At 43.9% G+C, this 15,947-nt stretch overlaps 1 protein-coding gene across 3 annotated transcripts in view; it reads left to right on the top strand.

The window, feature by feature from the left end:
- Nucleotides 1–13,356, top strand: part of GYG1 (glycogenin 1) — a 38,132-nt gene extending 24,776 nt beyond the window's left edge. For 2 of the 3 annotated variants that reach the window (XM_033402763.2, XM_049710210.1), the window contains exons 6-8: nucleotides 9,766–9,985; nucleotides 12,178–12,228; nucleotides 12,491–13,356. In XM_033402763.2, the coding sequence (XP_033258654.2) occupies nucleotides 9,766–9,985; nucleotides 12,178–12,228; nucleotides 12,491–12,664 (445 nt within the window). In that variant the 3' untranslated portion in view covers nucleotides 12,665–13,356. The remainder of the gene's footprint in view (nucleotides 1–9,765; nucleotides 9,986–12,177; nucleotides 12,229–12,490) is intronic. The other variant, XM_004278194.3, reaches the window with a different exon arrangement.
- The last annotated feature ends 2,591 nt before the right edge of the window (nucleotides 13,357–15,947 follow it).

Raw genomic sequence — 15,947 nt, 5'->3', positions numbered from 1 at the left:
ATAAATGGGCCTAAAGCAAAGGTAAAGAATCCTCTGGTATTGCCTCAAACAGCCATACAAATTAATTGGTCAAATTGATTGACTACAAAGCTTGATTTACCGAATAATTTCCAAATAAATATTTTAACTTACTTTTTTATTTTATTTATTTATTTATTTTTTTTGTGGTACGCGGGCCTCTCACTGTTGTGGCTTCTCCCGTTGCGGAGCACACACTCTGGACACACAGGCTCAGTGGCCATGGCTCACGGGCCCAGCCGCTCCGTGGCATGTGGGATCTTCCCGGACCGGGGCACGAACCCGCGTCCCCTGCATCGGCAGGCGGACTGTCAACCACTGCGCCACCAGGGAAGCCCCTTAACTTACTCTTTTACTTGAGTTTAAATATGATCTGAGACCTGGCTTGGTAGAATCTCAGAAACTAGATCTAGAAACCCAAAATATATTTTTTCCATTTGTTTACTGCTTTAAATGTTTCTGAGGATATTCATATCTATTATTTCTTTCCCAGGAATGTGGCTTATTCACTAGACCTTATCAAACCTCTTTAAAATCAGTATTTTCCAAGAGCAGAATGGAACCTTTAGTGTCCTCATTTCTGTTGTTCTTGTGTATTAATCTCTCTTTGGGACTATTGTCATTGAAGCCATACATTTTCTGTGTTCGTATCTTTTCACACTCCTACGTCTTCACCTAAAGCCCTGAGGAGTTGTAGTCTGTGTAGCTTTTAGCTTTTCAGCCATTTGTTGGTCCAGTCACTGTTCCTTCCACCTGAAGCATGTAGAGGATGCCTCACATTCTGCTCCCTGAGGACCACAAAGATGAACGAGGACGTTGTAGTCTCATCAGCCTGGCAAATGCAGGTTGATTGCGCCCCATCGTGGTTTGAGTGTTGAAGAATCAAGTCTGTGGTTTCACGTTTGTCTTCTTTCTCCTTCCTGGGTGTCAGTGACGCTTGTCAGGCCCCAGGCGCCCCATTTCTCAGCATGGCCGTCGGTTCATTCTGACTTCACCTCTAAGCATGTATCAGATCATCTGTCCTCACATCTTACTGATGCTGCCTATTCTGCCGCCCGACCTGGGTCTTCATCACGAAGGGGAAAGCTTCCACGTCAGAGCCATCCCAGCCTTCAGGGGCTGGTCTGACAATAGGCACAGAGGGCACGAGGAGTGACATCTCACGGGCAGGAGTCGGCTCGAGAAATGCCGTCTCAGCAGGAGAGGGAGCTCGTGGGAGGGGAAAAGGGTGGGAATGGAGTGGAAGACGCACCCTCCTCAGAGGTCTCAAGCTGGTGGGCCACAGACTCTATTTGTCCCACAGATATATTTTGTTTTCCTTGCATATAATTTTCTTTCTTTCTTTTCTCAGTTGTTAATGCTTAAAAATGAGGCAATTTCACATGAAATGCAGATTTCCAAGCTCTTTTGAAAAATCAGACCTTTGGTGGGATGTGGGAGAAGAATGTCAAAGATGATTGTTACAAGTATGGGACCTAAGCAGGTGGAATAAAGGAGCCGCCGTTTCCTGAGATGGGGAAGGTTGTGAGCAAAGCAGGTTCGCAGGGGCAGGGACTGACCAGAGACGTATCAGGTGTATTAAGTTTGAGGTGCGTATTAAACATCCTGGTGAAAACGTGGAAGAGGTAAGTAGCTACAGGAGTTGGGAGTTCAGGAGAGAGACTGGGTGAGACATAGCTATGGAAGTGTCAGCATATAAGTGATATTTATAGCCGGGAGACAAGATGATATAACCAAGAGAGTGGTTATGATAGAAAAGAGTCCGGGAGACTGAGCCCTGGGACAGGAAAATGTGGAGCAACCAGGAACAAGAGCCCGAGAACAGCAAGGCAGGAGGAAACCCAGCAAAGTGAGGTGTTGCACAAGCCAAGCAAGAAAACGTTTCAGGAAGGGGAAGCGATCCCTCTGTGTCAGATGCTGTGATAGGTCAGGTAAGAGGACAGCTGAAAGGTGGCCCTGGACCTAGAATGTGGAGGTCACCGGTGACTTGGGCAGGGGCATTCCTGGTGGAGTGGTGGAGGACAAAGCCTGATTGCAGCAGGTCCAAGAGAATGGAGAATCGGAACTCTTCTGAAGCATCTTCTTTAAAAGGGAGAAGGGGGCTTCCCTGGTGGCACAGTGGTTGAGCGTCTACCTGCCGATGCAAGGGACACGGGTTCGTGCCCCGGTCTGGGAGGATCCCACATGCCGCGGAGCGGCTAGGCCTGTGAGCCATGGCTGCTGAGCCTGTGCGTCCGGAGCCTGTGCTCCGCAAAGGGAGAGTCCACAACAGTGAGAGGCCTGCGTACCGCAAAAAAAAAAAAAAAAAAAGGGAGAAGGGAAGTGGGTTGGTAGCTGGATGGGTGGGGGTAGGATCAAGAGAGAGGGGGTGGGATGGGGGTGGTTTTTTAAAGATGTGAGAAGTTACAGCATGTTTGTTGTATTGATGGGAATGATCAAGGAGGGAGGGAGAGAGCACTAATAATGCAGAAATCTGGAGGGAAACTTGCTGAGTGACGTCCTCGACCAGGTGAAAGGGGATGCGTCCTAGTGCACAAGTGGAGAGCTTGGCTTCAGATAAGAGCTAGGGTGGTTGTGTGGGCACAGATGCAGGTAAGTGGCTATATTTTTTTGGCTGAATGATTGAATGAATGAATGAATGAGCGAGCCGTCAACCCGGAGAGACTAAGAATGACCCACTCCCCCTAGGAAAGTCTCCCTAGTGGCCTGGCATCATGAGGCTTTCCCTGCTACTTTGTGACTAGAGGCCAGCCTGGTAGGTTGGCATAGTTGACTAGGTCCAAGTTGAGGTTATTAAAGTCTGGGTTTGAGTACTGTTGTTTTTGTGATTTCCAGGACACAGTTGGGAGGGTTATTTAGCTTGAAAGGCAAGGAGAAACCGGGTGGGTCCCTGGAGGCCACCGTGGTTTGCTGCTAGGTAGCAGCTGTCTTCTGCTGATAGGAAAAGCACTTGCCCCATGGATCCCCCCTCACCAGGTCCACTCTCTGCATGACCGGCCCACCCCTTGGGCACTTGGGTTTATGACTCTTGGTTTAGACTGTGAGTGGGTAAGAGGAGGAATTTTTTGGTGAGAGAGGAGAGGTGGCTGATTGGCTGTGGGGAAAGGTTCGTGTATAAGAGGGAGCCTGCGAAGGTACGAGAGCGAGTGGTCGCGGGTCAGAGAACGTGAGTCACTGAAATGGGCAGAGGATGTTTGGCACGGCTGCCGTGTCTCCCAGGGAGGGGTCGCACCCGCAGTGCTGCGTCTCTCTTCCTTGGTACCTGATTGAACATTGCACACAGAGAGCTTCCTGAGAACTAAAATTGCTCCTGTGTGCACTGTCGTGGATTAGTTCCTTTTCTGCTCTGACCGGTTCTGTAGTCTCATCCACACGTTACCGGCCCCATTTCTCAACTGCTAAACTAGTCATGAAAATTCTATCTGATCTTTTGGTAACGCCAGGTCACAGGGATTATTTTAACGGCTAACATAAGCACTATTATTGCTGGCTTGGGTTCAAACTATGTCTTGTGATCTGGACGTCACTTTTGAGATTCTATCAAGTTAAAATTAGAACACTTATTTTAAGAGACGTATGCAAGCTGAGACAAATCCCCATTAGTGGGTCAGAATGAATGGCTCTTAGTAAGTTAGAGACAATTGTGATATGTACCCGACTTTTTTTTTCCTGGCTGGTACAATTTGGTGGATAAATCAGGCAGTGAGTCAGTGAATCTTCTAGTTATCCTTGCTGAGAGTTGAGGTCAGTCGAACTTAATCTTCTGACATCAGCATTTCCCCTTCTAGTTCATCGGCCGCTTTGCTTTTGACTAAAAAGGTGACATAAGTTCTGACTGTCGTACCTTTGGTGAGAGAGAGAGATACCACCAGAGTCATATCCTGGGTTACCCTTCTCTAAGAAACAGCCCCACCCCGGTTTGCATTTTAGGCTAAATTATTCTTTTAAGCAAGAAGTAATTTTCTCTTTTTACTTATGACCTGTGCTCTTACTTATTTCATTTTGACCTGGTTATTTTGTATTTTTCATAAATGACTAAAGAATAAATTGATTGAAATGATAGAAAATGATTTTGAAAAACATCCCTCAGGGAACATGATTGTGACAAAAATAATTACATGAAATCCATATCTAGGTTAATGGAAACTCTAGATGCAAAAACTAAGACCTTTTGCTCCTCTTTTTGGCAAACAAAGAGTTTTATTACGAAAGCTAGTGGAGAAGGACGTTCAGGCTCCTTGGTTGTGTAAATAAACACCATTCTGTTTGTATAGTGAGAGCGTAGTTAGATAAACTGTTTAACTCATAAACCTTCACCTGTGGCGGCCAGTGTTAGGCCTAATAGGGCTGCCCCTTGTATGGAGCCCAGGGCAGTCTTAGGTGGTTACCAGGAGCACCCTACTGGGTGACTGCCTTTTGCACAGCAGCCGAGGAGGTACGAGAGTGAGTGGCCGCGGGTCAGAGAACGTGAGTCACTGAAATGGGCAGAGGATGTTTGGCATGGCTGCCGTGTTTCCCAGGGAGGGGTCGCACCAGCAGTGCTGCATCTCTCTTCTGTCTTACCTTCCTCCTACCTTTCTGTCTGAGCTCCGTGGTTCCCACTCAGCAGCTGCCTTTCTTCCCCCCCTCAAAGGGCCCTTGGGCTGACCAGAACCTTCACATGCAGTGACTCACCAGGTCTGCTCTTCTCATAAAGCGTCCTTGCTCTGAAACTTGTTTTTCTCCCACCCCTGTTCATTCCCGTAGATCTGTCAGGTAGATGGCAACTTAGGTTCGAGTAACGCCCTCAGGACCTAAAAAACAGGTTCCTGTTCCTTACTGTGCAGAAATAGGGCTGACCGTAGCCTGAACCCGTGACATATGAAGCCTGTAAGCCCCAGCATCTTCCTGACTCCCTCGCGCATCTCTCTGCCGTCAGCCTCCTGAATCCTCAGGCTCTTCCTGGTCTGCCCCTCAGTACCCTGGCCCCAGTCATTTTCTCAAGAAACCTCTCACCCTGTGCATTTTGCAATTTGTTTTGTTGCTGGGATTTGGGGAGCTGTTGGGAAGGTACCTCACACCGTGCAGCCTGCCTCTGCTCACCTCTTAACCCTTCGCACCCTCCCCCCATCTTACTGGCACCCAAGGAATTCCTCGCCTTTGAGCAGAAAGGGCAGTTCTACCCACATTTAGAACCCTTTGAGATCTCAGTTCCTACCTCTAACAGACTTATGCTAACACATATATATGGAATCTAAGAAAAAAGAAAAAAGGTCATGAAGAACCTAGGGGCAAGATGGGAATAAAGACACAGACCTACTAGAGAATGGACTTGAGGATATGGGGAGGGGGAAGGGTAAGCTGTGACAAAGTGAGAGAGTGGCATGGACATATATACACTACCAAATGAAAATAGATAGCTAGTGGGAAGCAGCCGCATAGCACAGAGAGATCAGCTCGGTGCTTTGTGACCACCTAGAGGGGAGGGATAGGGAGAGTGGGAGGGAGGGAGACGCAAGAGGGAAGACATATGGGGACATATGTATATGTATAACTGATTCACTTTGTTATAAAGCAGAAACTAACACACCATTGTAAAGCAATTATACTCCAATAAAGATGTTAAAAAAAAAAACAAAACTTAAAACCAAGACTGCTGGGTTGATGAAAGGACTGTCCAGTGGATAGAATTTTTCACGTTGTTAGCGTGGAATAGGTAAAGCAGGTAATTTTGAGAAAGGGGGTCCTTCCCCTGGCCACAGAAGGTGACAGTGATTTAGCATTAGAGAAGCACTTAGGCATCATGGATTCATGAAAGTAGAACCCAGGCCTGAGCCACAGTGAAATGCAGGGTGTGGACCGTCCGCAGTGGTGTTCCTGTTGACATGCGAGGAGAAGGCCATGGGCCACGTGGGGAGGAATCCGCCCGGCACGAGGCCAGTACCCAGGGAGGTGGCAGAGGCCCCTGAGCCACCTCGGGGCACAGACAGAGCCAGAGGCTGAGGTGTGCGCTTCCGCCTCCCGCAGAGACTGGGCCGTCTTGCGGTGCAGGCGTGTTGGCCACTTTGCAGTGGCATTCTTCTGTGGATTGGACCGTTGTGCCCTTCCTCTGCGTTCACTCTGGGAAGGCCCTTAGACTGCCCAGCACAGTCCAATTGTGGGTCCTAAGAAGCACCACCGTCTGTTTCTTGCTCTTGTTTCCCCCCTTTCCCCGTAAACTTTGTGCAAACTGTATCCCTCTGAGAACAGTCTTCAGACAGTGCTAAGCTGCTTGCTTTGTAGCTTTCTTTCCTATTAATTACTTTCTGCTGCTCTGTCCTTGACTATACTGGGGGTGTTTCCAGGGCTCATTTCCAACTTTGATATTGACCGTCTGTAGGCAGGGAGTTAATCCGTGGAGGAACAAATGACCCTCTCAGGTGATGTCCGTATGATTCTGGGAGTGTCTTACAAGTACAGCCTAGTTGTGGATGAGAACCTTGGCTCTGGAGCCAGACGGCTTGGGTGGAATCCCAGCCTTGTCACTCACCAGCCACATGATCCTAGACAAGTTAACTTCTTCCTGCCTTGGTGTCCTCGCACAGTTGTTTCTGGAGATTAACTTAGGTGAACCAGGCAGACGTTAACCAGTGCCTGGCACATGTGAGTGTTAGCTATTCCGATGACCACTGCTTCAGCAGATGTGAACTCTCGGGAGAGTGGGCTGGAAAGGAATCAAGTTCATGCTGTATTCATCTTTTATGCTGGCCTCTCACCGTTGTGGCCTCTCCCGTTGCGGAGCACAGGCCCCGGACGCGCAGGCTCAGTGGCCATGGCTCACGGGCCCAGCCGCTCCGCGGCATGTGGGATCTTCCCGGGCCGGGGCACGAACCCGGGTCCCCTGCATCGGCAGGCGGACTCTCAACCACTGCGCCACCAGGGAAGCCCACTGTATTCATCTTTTATCTTAATTAGTGTTGCTACCTCTCATGGCTCTCATGTAATGACTGTGTGTGTGACGTTTAAATTAGGCTCGGCAGGTCATGGCTTGAGACTTACTGGTCAGTTAATAAAGGAGACGCAAACAAGTGGTGTTGCTCCAGGCAGGGAAGTCAGGGCAGGAGGAGTGGGTGTCTGAGGAGGTGGAAGGGGTACCTCCTTCACATGTGTTCTATTCTGGTTTTAGGCTTCCGTGTACCACTAGGATGAGGCAGTGCCTGTTGTCCCCGCCCATGCCCCCGCCCCACCAGTGCGCAGGTATCAGGTCTCTGGGATGGGTTCCCCCATCACCATTAGAACATTTGCTGAAGGCACGTCTCTTAATCCTGCTCATCTTCCTCAGCCTCGTCTGAAGCCTCTCCTGAAAACCTCCACCTGCAGTAATTGCTTCGAAATGTCCATAGCCCTTAATGTCAGCACTGCCCTGCTGGCCCCACTTGTTGCCTTGCTTGTGCTACTGTTTCTTATTTTTATGTAGATGACTCATCTCCGTGTTTGGATAAAGCCTCTTAGGGTCGCACGCTGACCACAGTATAGTGCCTTACACGTAACAGTTGCTTATTGAATTGACAGCCCTCTCTGTGCACAGATTTGAGCATTATGATGTATCCTTTTAAGGGTAACATTGAGAGTTCTTGTGTGTGTATGTGCACAAGTATGTGTGTGCATGTAAAATATACCACGTGTATAAAATGGAGAGTAAGCTTGGGGATATCAGGTGTCCACTTCATCTTCAAAAGAAACGCACTGGAGGATAGTTAGTTATCCTCAGGAGGAAATTTGTAGTAAGCTCTCTTTTTCTTGCATGGTTTTGGAGTAGCAGCATGGTAGGATGGTAAGAGCTTAGGTTTGAGAGAGGGGCAAAACTGTGCCGAATCCCATCTCTGCCACTACATAGCCTTATGGCTCTGGGCAACTCAGCCTCTAGGAGTCTCCATTTAACACATTAGTAAAATTTACCTGGCAGGACGATTATTCCCAAATGTGTCCTCAAAGAATTTGGGCCCCAAACATAGTAAACTGTCAGATAATGAGAGCTATATAACAGGTCTGTGACATTAAAAACAAAACAAAAAAAACCTTTAGAAGATGAGTTACATGAATAGAGTTTGCATTGATTTGAACTGTACGTCATGCTCAAATATTTCGGTTGCCTATAGGATAACTCCACTTAAAATCTGACACTTGAGCCCAACACCCAGGGATCTGTCCCATTTTACCTTTCCCTATCAAAGCTTCCTCTTCGGCTCTAATTGGAGGACACTTGGTCTGGTACACACATGCTCACCTGATACCTGCATCCCCCTGCCTACAATTCCCTGTATTAGCACCAGCTACCCAAATTTTAAGTCACATCCACTATCTCAGCACCTCCTTCCCCACTGACCTGAGCTTTCAGTGACCTCCTTGCTTCTGAATTCTTAGGGCACTCACTGTTCCCATCTTCCTTTTGGCACTTGTATTCACCTTTATCATTATTTCGTTTCACATGTATAGATTTCCTCCCAGCCAGAACAGGACCATTCTTAAGTCTTACTCTTTTTATATTATGAGATAATATAAAAAGTGTGTTGTGTATTTAGTGAAATATAATGTATATACAAGAGGATATACAAAAATGTTTAGTTTTTAAAACACCTTCACCACCCAAGTTAAGGATTGGAACATAACCAGTATCTTTGAAGCCCCTTTTCGTCTTTCTCATCACAGCTTCCCCTTTCCTCCCAATATAACCAATATCATGAGATTTACATTGATTACAGTTTTCTACTCTTTAAACAGTACTTTTTTGTTTTGTTTTGTCCTTATGTAAGTAGATTCATAGGTATGTGTTTCTATTTGAATTTGTATAATTTCTTTTTTTCAGCATATTTTGAAAAGTCATCCTTTTGCTATGTGATCTGGGTAGCTACAGTTCATTCATTTTCACTGCTATATTGTATTCTATGATATGAATATACCAGAAGTTGTCCTTAAAACAAAAACAGAGTGGATAACCATCGAATTTCAGTGACATTCAACAGTCAGCATGTATTTCTTGCTCATATGTTATTGAGTGGTCTGGGACAGCTCTGATCATCTCAGCTGAGTTTGGAGCCAGGCCACAGGTTTGATCCACATCTGTTGTGACTGTCTCATTCTTCTGGAACCAGCAGGCTACCCAGGGTACATTCTTCCGCTGGCAGAAGTTGCAGCTTCTCAGGGAGGCTGAGCAGAAACAAGCAATGCTATTTTAAGGCACCCTGTCACTCTGCCCACATTTCACTGGTGAAAGCAAGTCATGCAGACATGCAAATATCAGTCAGGCAGGAAAGTGTACTCCCCCTGTGGAGACTGGGAAAAGGCACGAACACTTGCTGAACAGTAATCTAAAGTGTAGTCACTTCAGTTGTTTCCAGTTTATGACTATTTCAGACAGTGCTACTGCTGTGAACATTTTGATTATGTTTCCTGCTGCACACGTGTAAGAGTTTCTGTAGGGTATGTGCCTAGGAGCTGAGCTTCCTTCTGGGTTGTACAGTATGAGCATTTTCAGTTTTACTAGGTACTATCAAATGGTTTAACAAGTGGCTGTACCTCTGCTATCCACGGTGGATCAGTGTTGGGTTGTTGCACTGATCCACTGCTACTTTGGGATTTTGTGTATACTTAACATATAATTGAATAATTTTAGAAGTCTAAAATTGTTCCAGTGAGCTCCACCTTTTTTCCAGCCACTGCTGCAGGATGGAAGGTGAACTGTCAGTGCTCAGAATCCACTAACCGCTTCAACTTGTGCTCGCTTGGCAGATTTGGTGCAAATGCCAAAGTTGTGCATTTCCTAGGACGAATCAAACCGTGGAATTATACTTACGATCCTCAAACAAAAAGTGTCAGAAGTGAGTCCCACGATCCCACTGTGACTCATCCAGAGTTTCTCAACCTGTGGTGGGACATCTTCACTACCAGCGTTTTACCTCTGCTTCAGCAGTTTGGCCTTGTCAAAGACACCCGCTCATACGTACACGTGGTAGGTTCTGTTTTTTTCCTTCAGGTAATTTGATGCTGTATTTTTTAAAATTTGGTAGAATGGTAGAGATGGAATATTTAGTGGTATTTTGAACAAAGAGATAAAATAAGACTTTGTGGAAAGAAAACGATGTCCATCTTAGAGTGGAGAAATATTACCAGCAAAGATTAGAGCAGAAGTAGATTTTGTGGCAAATTTCAGTAGACCTGGGAGCAAAGGAAAGGTTTTTAGAGGTTTAGATGGATAGATAGATAGATCTCTATATAATGTCTATATCTATCTATCTATATATATATATATCCGTATGTTATAACTATAAAATTCTTAGCCCATTGTCCTAAGATTGTAAGATTATTCCCCCAAAAATAGTGGTTTACAAAAACAAAGAACCCCCCATTTCATGTTTTAGAAACTGCAAGTATTTAAATATACCTATTTTATTTTTGCCATCGTGTAGAAGAATATATTCCAAGTGAAAATTACAACAACATGAACATACAGCAAATACTTTTCTAGGATTATTTTGATTTGCCATGTTTTACTCCTCTGGTTATATTGGATCTTGAAAAATAAATCTCTCTGTAAGAGGAAGATGACATTAACATTTACAGTAACAATTCTGACTTTAAAGGTCTTCCTCTGAGGTTTGTTCTTTTGGAAGAATTGGAAGAGGATGAGAAATTAAACTTTTATGTTGCATATTAAGATATAAAGAATAAAACTAGGCTTCCCTGGTGGCGCAGTGGTTGAGAGTCCGCCTGCCGATGCAAGGGACACGGGTTAGTGCCCCGGTCCAGGAAGATCCCACATGCCGCGGAGCGGCTGGGCCCGTGAGCCATGGCCGCTGAGCCTGCGTGTCCGGAGCCTGTGCTCCGCAACGGGAGAGGCCGCAACAGTGAGAGGCCCGCGTACCGCAAAAGAAAAAAAAAAAGAATAAAACTGAATGGGTAAATTATAATCAAGTCTTAATAGATCAGTTAATTACCTTGGTATAATTATAAGAGACGATAGGTTATAAGAGATCCTTCTCTTTGCTACAGTATAGATTTTAGCCATTTCACTTATGAGCACTTGTGCCAAAATATAAAAAGGAGAAGGAAAAATAACTACCACTTACATTCTTACACTAATTGCTTTATATGGACCAGGAAATAATACTTATACAGTACTTGGAACATTGCCAGGTACATAGTAAGTGCTTAAGATATCTATTCTTATTTAACCCTTATAAGCACTCTGTCAAGTAAGTATTTTTGTTAATATCCCCTTTTTATATATTAAAATTAACTGAGGCTTAAAGGAGTTAACATCCCTTCCCTTAGTTATGTAACAGACTAGTCAGTAGCAGAACTGGGACTCACATCCAGGTCTGAGAGACGGCTGTCCTTATGAAAGCACTGTGAGCAGAGGACTCTGCAAGAGGCTCCTGGTATCATTCCGGCGGCATGTGGAGGGCAGAGGCAGGACTAATCCAAGGGAAGGACTTAACGTTGCCTTGGCTATAATATGATCCCGTGGAATCTACCCAAATACCTTGGAATTCCAGGATATTTAAATACATATATACTTATACCTATATACATCTATATAGCAACAAAAACAGCTACTCAAACATTTTGTTCTACCATTTTCTCTGTTAAAAACAATACCTGTGTGTATTCATTTGCCTGCCTTTTTCTCTACGATTCCCAGTACTATCGCACCTGAGAGCTTTCTGAAGGATAACTTTGATGTTCTTTTATGATACTACTGAATTTAATTGCATACCTGTATGTAATGAGAATCGAATTTAATGCAGAGTAGGTTTGCTCCATTTCCTGCACATTTACCTTGTTCCTTCCACAACCCAAGGACTGAGAGTTATGAATCAAGGGAAGGTGAAGATGGGAAATGAAGCCTTAATCAAAACTAAGCAAAGTAACAGAAGCTGCAGGAATAGATACTACTTGGTAATAAGCTTGAACAGGAAGATAAATTTGGTGTATGGCTCAGACCGTTTAGCTCTCGCTTTTATAATGTGACAGCTGTGTATGTGGTGCGGCTCTCTGCTTAGGTTCTTTCTGAAGTGTAGCTTCTGAGGTATCATTTCGTTTAAGTTCTCAACCTTTCTGAGCCCACACAGATCAAGAACTTATCGTGAGACTTGTGTTCCCTTGTCCATCCATCTTACACTTTCTAATGAACTGTTGCAGCTTTCAGACTTGGTCTATACACTGGCTTTCTCTTGTGGCTTCTGTAGAAAGGTATGCAGAACTTAAACATTAACCCTACCCAATTAATTTGTTCTCCCTATGTTTTCACCGAGTCAAGAAGTCTTCATTTTGTTAGGAAAAATATCATGATCCTTGTATTTCTGTGTCTTGTTTTGTTTCATGTAATACTTTTCAGTTTTTGCTACCTTGCATGATAATTCATCCTGGTTCTTCTCACCTTCTTCAGTTTACTGCATTCTTCAAAATGGTCTTTCAGCTCTAAAGGAGTCTCTGATTATTCTCCCCTTTCTAGGAAAATGTCTCATCAGCCGTATCACAGCTGTCCCTTGGGGAGATCCCGGCTACGGCACAGCCTTTTGTATCCTCAGAAGAACGGAAGGAGCGGTGGGAACAGGGCCAGGCTGATTACATGGGAGCAGATTCCTTTGACAACATCAAGAGGAAGCTGGACACTTACCTCCAGTAGAAACACTGCCCTTTTCCGTGGACACATCCACTTCACAGGCACTTGTTTCCGATACTTAGTATCTAGAGCTGGGTTAAGAAAGGTCTGTTACAGTTGTTAGAGGCTTTCATTAAAATCCATCAGACGTGGGTGGGGGGTCTTGCAGGACAACTGGTGAGAGCTGGGCAAAAGTTAAGTAGCAATTCTGTGATATGAAGGACAGTTCTGCTTTTTAACCCTCAGCTTGTATTTCAGAAATTCTCAGTTATGCCGATTGCCAACGTACGTGGTAAGGGACACTCAAATCTTAAGCGGTTAAGACGGCTGTTATCAACTCTTAAAATGTGCCAAGCCAGGCTCCAAATCAGTCTCCCTTCAGATGGGGACACAGCACCTGTCTCTTGCTTGCTTGTTGTGCCCTTCACTAGACCTGCATTTTAGAATCGCCCAGACGCTGCCAGAGTGATTGTAATTCTGCTTTCAGGTAAAGACAGCCTATAAGAACACTGCTGAGTGACTCATCAGCATATCAACAAATGGTGTTAACCCATTTTATTTCCTAGTCTTAGTGTCTGAAGATGTTCACCAGTTTTCTATGTACAGTAAGGCGGCATGCTAAAATGCTTTCGTTCAGTTCTGTATATCTGAAAACAGCAGTGTGATGGTTACCTACAGTGGCACCTTGTATGAAAAATAAAGATTTCTTGACATATCTTGGTTGTCTAATTCAATTAAGGGCACCCACTCCCCTTGAAAAAAAAGTATTAGGGAATTTTTCATAATTTGTAGAATTTGTGTTTTAAAAACCAGTGTAAAACTTGACACTGAAATACATGCTTTAAAAGTTGGTTTCTAGATATCAAGAGATATCTGCATCTAGTGTTCTCCAGTGATGGTGATGGATCTGATCTAATAGATGGAGGAAAGGAAGATCAAATTAATCTGTCACCCACATTTCTGTATGAAGTGGGTATTCACATTTTAGAGTTATTGTAACCTTAAAATCATCGTAGGTTCATTGTCAGTCTCTAAACATACTCGATAATCTTTCAGGACTGTTACAATCAGTACCAGACCCAACGTCTTCTAGCATTTTTATCCACGGCTTAGAATGATAGGAGTATAAGGCATATTTATTCAATGTACAGGTGATTCTGGGTTGCAAGGATGGCAAGCTAGTGAAGGGTATGATCTAAAATGTCGTTTTAAAACTGAAGTGAGTAATCAGAAGTCATTCTGTTGAAGAAAGCAAGAGAGACCATGACAAGAAACTTTAGAAGTTTAACTGGCCAGAAGCCGCAGTGGCTTTTAACCTTCAAGATCACCTTCCTTTATTTCCACAATAGCCTATTGGTTACACAGGTCAGCCCTATTCAATAAGGGTGTGAATGAATATACAGGGTATGGAAACCTGGAGGGCAAGAATGGACTGGGCGGGGGGGGTGGGCACCTTGGAGGCTGGCTACCAGAAGAGCTTAAGAAGAACCTGAGGACTTACCTAAAATTGTAAACTGTTAAATGACAAATGATTTCTGAAGATAAAATAAGCTACGATTATTTGGACTGTGGAAAATGAGTTGCTGTGATCTTCAAAGTACGTGAAGCACTACCAGAGATTTAAGTGCCTCTGCGTGTCAGGTGCCATGGTACAAAGACCCCCTCAAGATACTCCTGACCCAAGAGTCTCTGCACTGAGAGGTATGAGCTAAACTCTTCCAATGAGAATCCAATGCATAGAAGAACCTGGCTAAACGGAAATTAAATTCATTACAGTGTAATTTGCAAGTCGTACAAATAGAGTCTGTATTTCTGGACAATCTATTTGTGCCTAATTTTAAAGTTCATTTCAGCCCTCGGTTGCTTTCACAGTCTCAATGGTCATAAAGATGTATCTGATTTCAAGGAAATACTTGAGCTTATTCCAGAAATTACATCTACCAAAGCATTAATTCCGTCATCTTAGTTTCACATCAAACACAATTTGAGTTGACATATATATTTAAGACAGACAACACAATAATTCACTGAACAAGCACTTAAGTACTGACCATATCACACCTATGATGGACATTAGAAATATAGGAGTGTACGAGACAGACATAGTTCCTTATATTCTAGTAGGAAACAGACTGAAAGAGAAATGAACATATATAATTGCAAATTATGCTAAATAAAGTACACTGACAACAGGGAAAGTCCAGCTTTAGGGCAGTCAGGAAAGACCTCCTGCAAGATGATGATTAAGCCAGAAAGAGAGGCTCTGAGGTAGCCAAAAGGGAGTGAGGAGAAGGAAGAATATTCCCTTCAGAGGAAATTGTGCGAGCAGGCGAGAACTTGATGGAAATAAAGGCTTATAAAACAGGATGGAGAGGTATGTATGCAGTGGCTTCATAGGTGAAGGTATGGGCTTTGGATTTTACTTTAAATTCAACAGCAATTGATTGAAGTTTTATTAATGTAATTTATATTTAACTTTTTGTTAACGGGGACCTATAGAGACATACAAAGGTAAGCAGAATAGTATAAAGAACCCCCATCACCCAATTTCAACAACTGTTTCATCTGTATCCCCACCAACTCTTCCCGTACTAGACTATTTGGAAGCAAATCCCAGATTAAAAATTTCATATTCCCATATATATCTTTAAAACATAAGGACTTCAGAAAATTATCTCACCAAGAAACTATTAATTCCAAATGTCCTCCCTTACTTTGTGTTTTATTTCCACTTTGATCTTATTAAGATCCAAGTAAGGCCCATACAGTGCAATTGGTTGATATAGATCTCTGATTCCGTCGTGTTTCCTAACCCTCCCTTCTTGTTTGTTGTTGCCTTGCAATTTATTTACTGAAGAAACCAGATTATTTGTCCTGTCTCCCACATTCTTCACTTTACTGATTGCAATTTGACATGTTTCCTTGTATTCTGTATTTCTTATAAACTGACTTAGAGGGCCAGTCAGATTAAGGTGTGATTTGGGGGGTGGGGGTGGGCAATACTTTATATGTTGTTAGGTACTTCCAAGCCTCCAGTTACCTTATGATCTTAACTGCCATTGATGATCATTGCCTAGATACAGTATCTCGCTGGGGTTGCAAAATGGTGATACTCTCATTTATTAGCTGAAATATTTCTGTATACTTCCATTCGTCAGTAATTTGGTTACCCTGAGGTTGTTTCTATTAAAAGGGCAGGATAAATGCTTGATTCTCCCTTCACTCACTAGTTAGTATATAAAATAAGGAACTGGTTTAACAGTATCCTCCAAAGGTGGTTTTGAGGGGGATTATTCTAGTATCATTA

Source organism: Orcinus orca, chromosome 5 (assembly GCF_937001465.1).
Source record: "Orcinus orca chromosome 5, mOrcOrc1.1, whole genome shotgun sequence".
Taxonomy (NCBI): Eukaryota; Metazoa; Chordata; class Mammalia; order Artiodactyla; family Delphinidae; genus Orcinus; species Orcinus orca.
The sequence above is the reverse complement of the archived record's forward strand: the minus strand, read 5'-3'. Positions and strand labels throughout refer to the sequence as shown.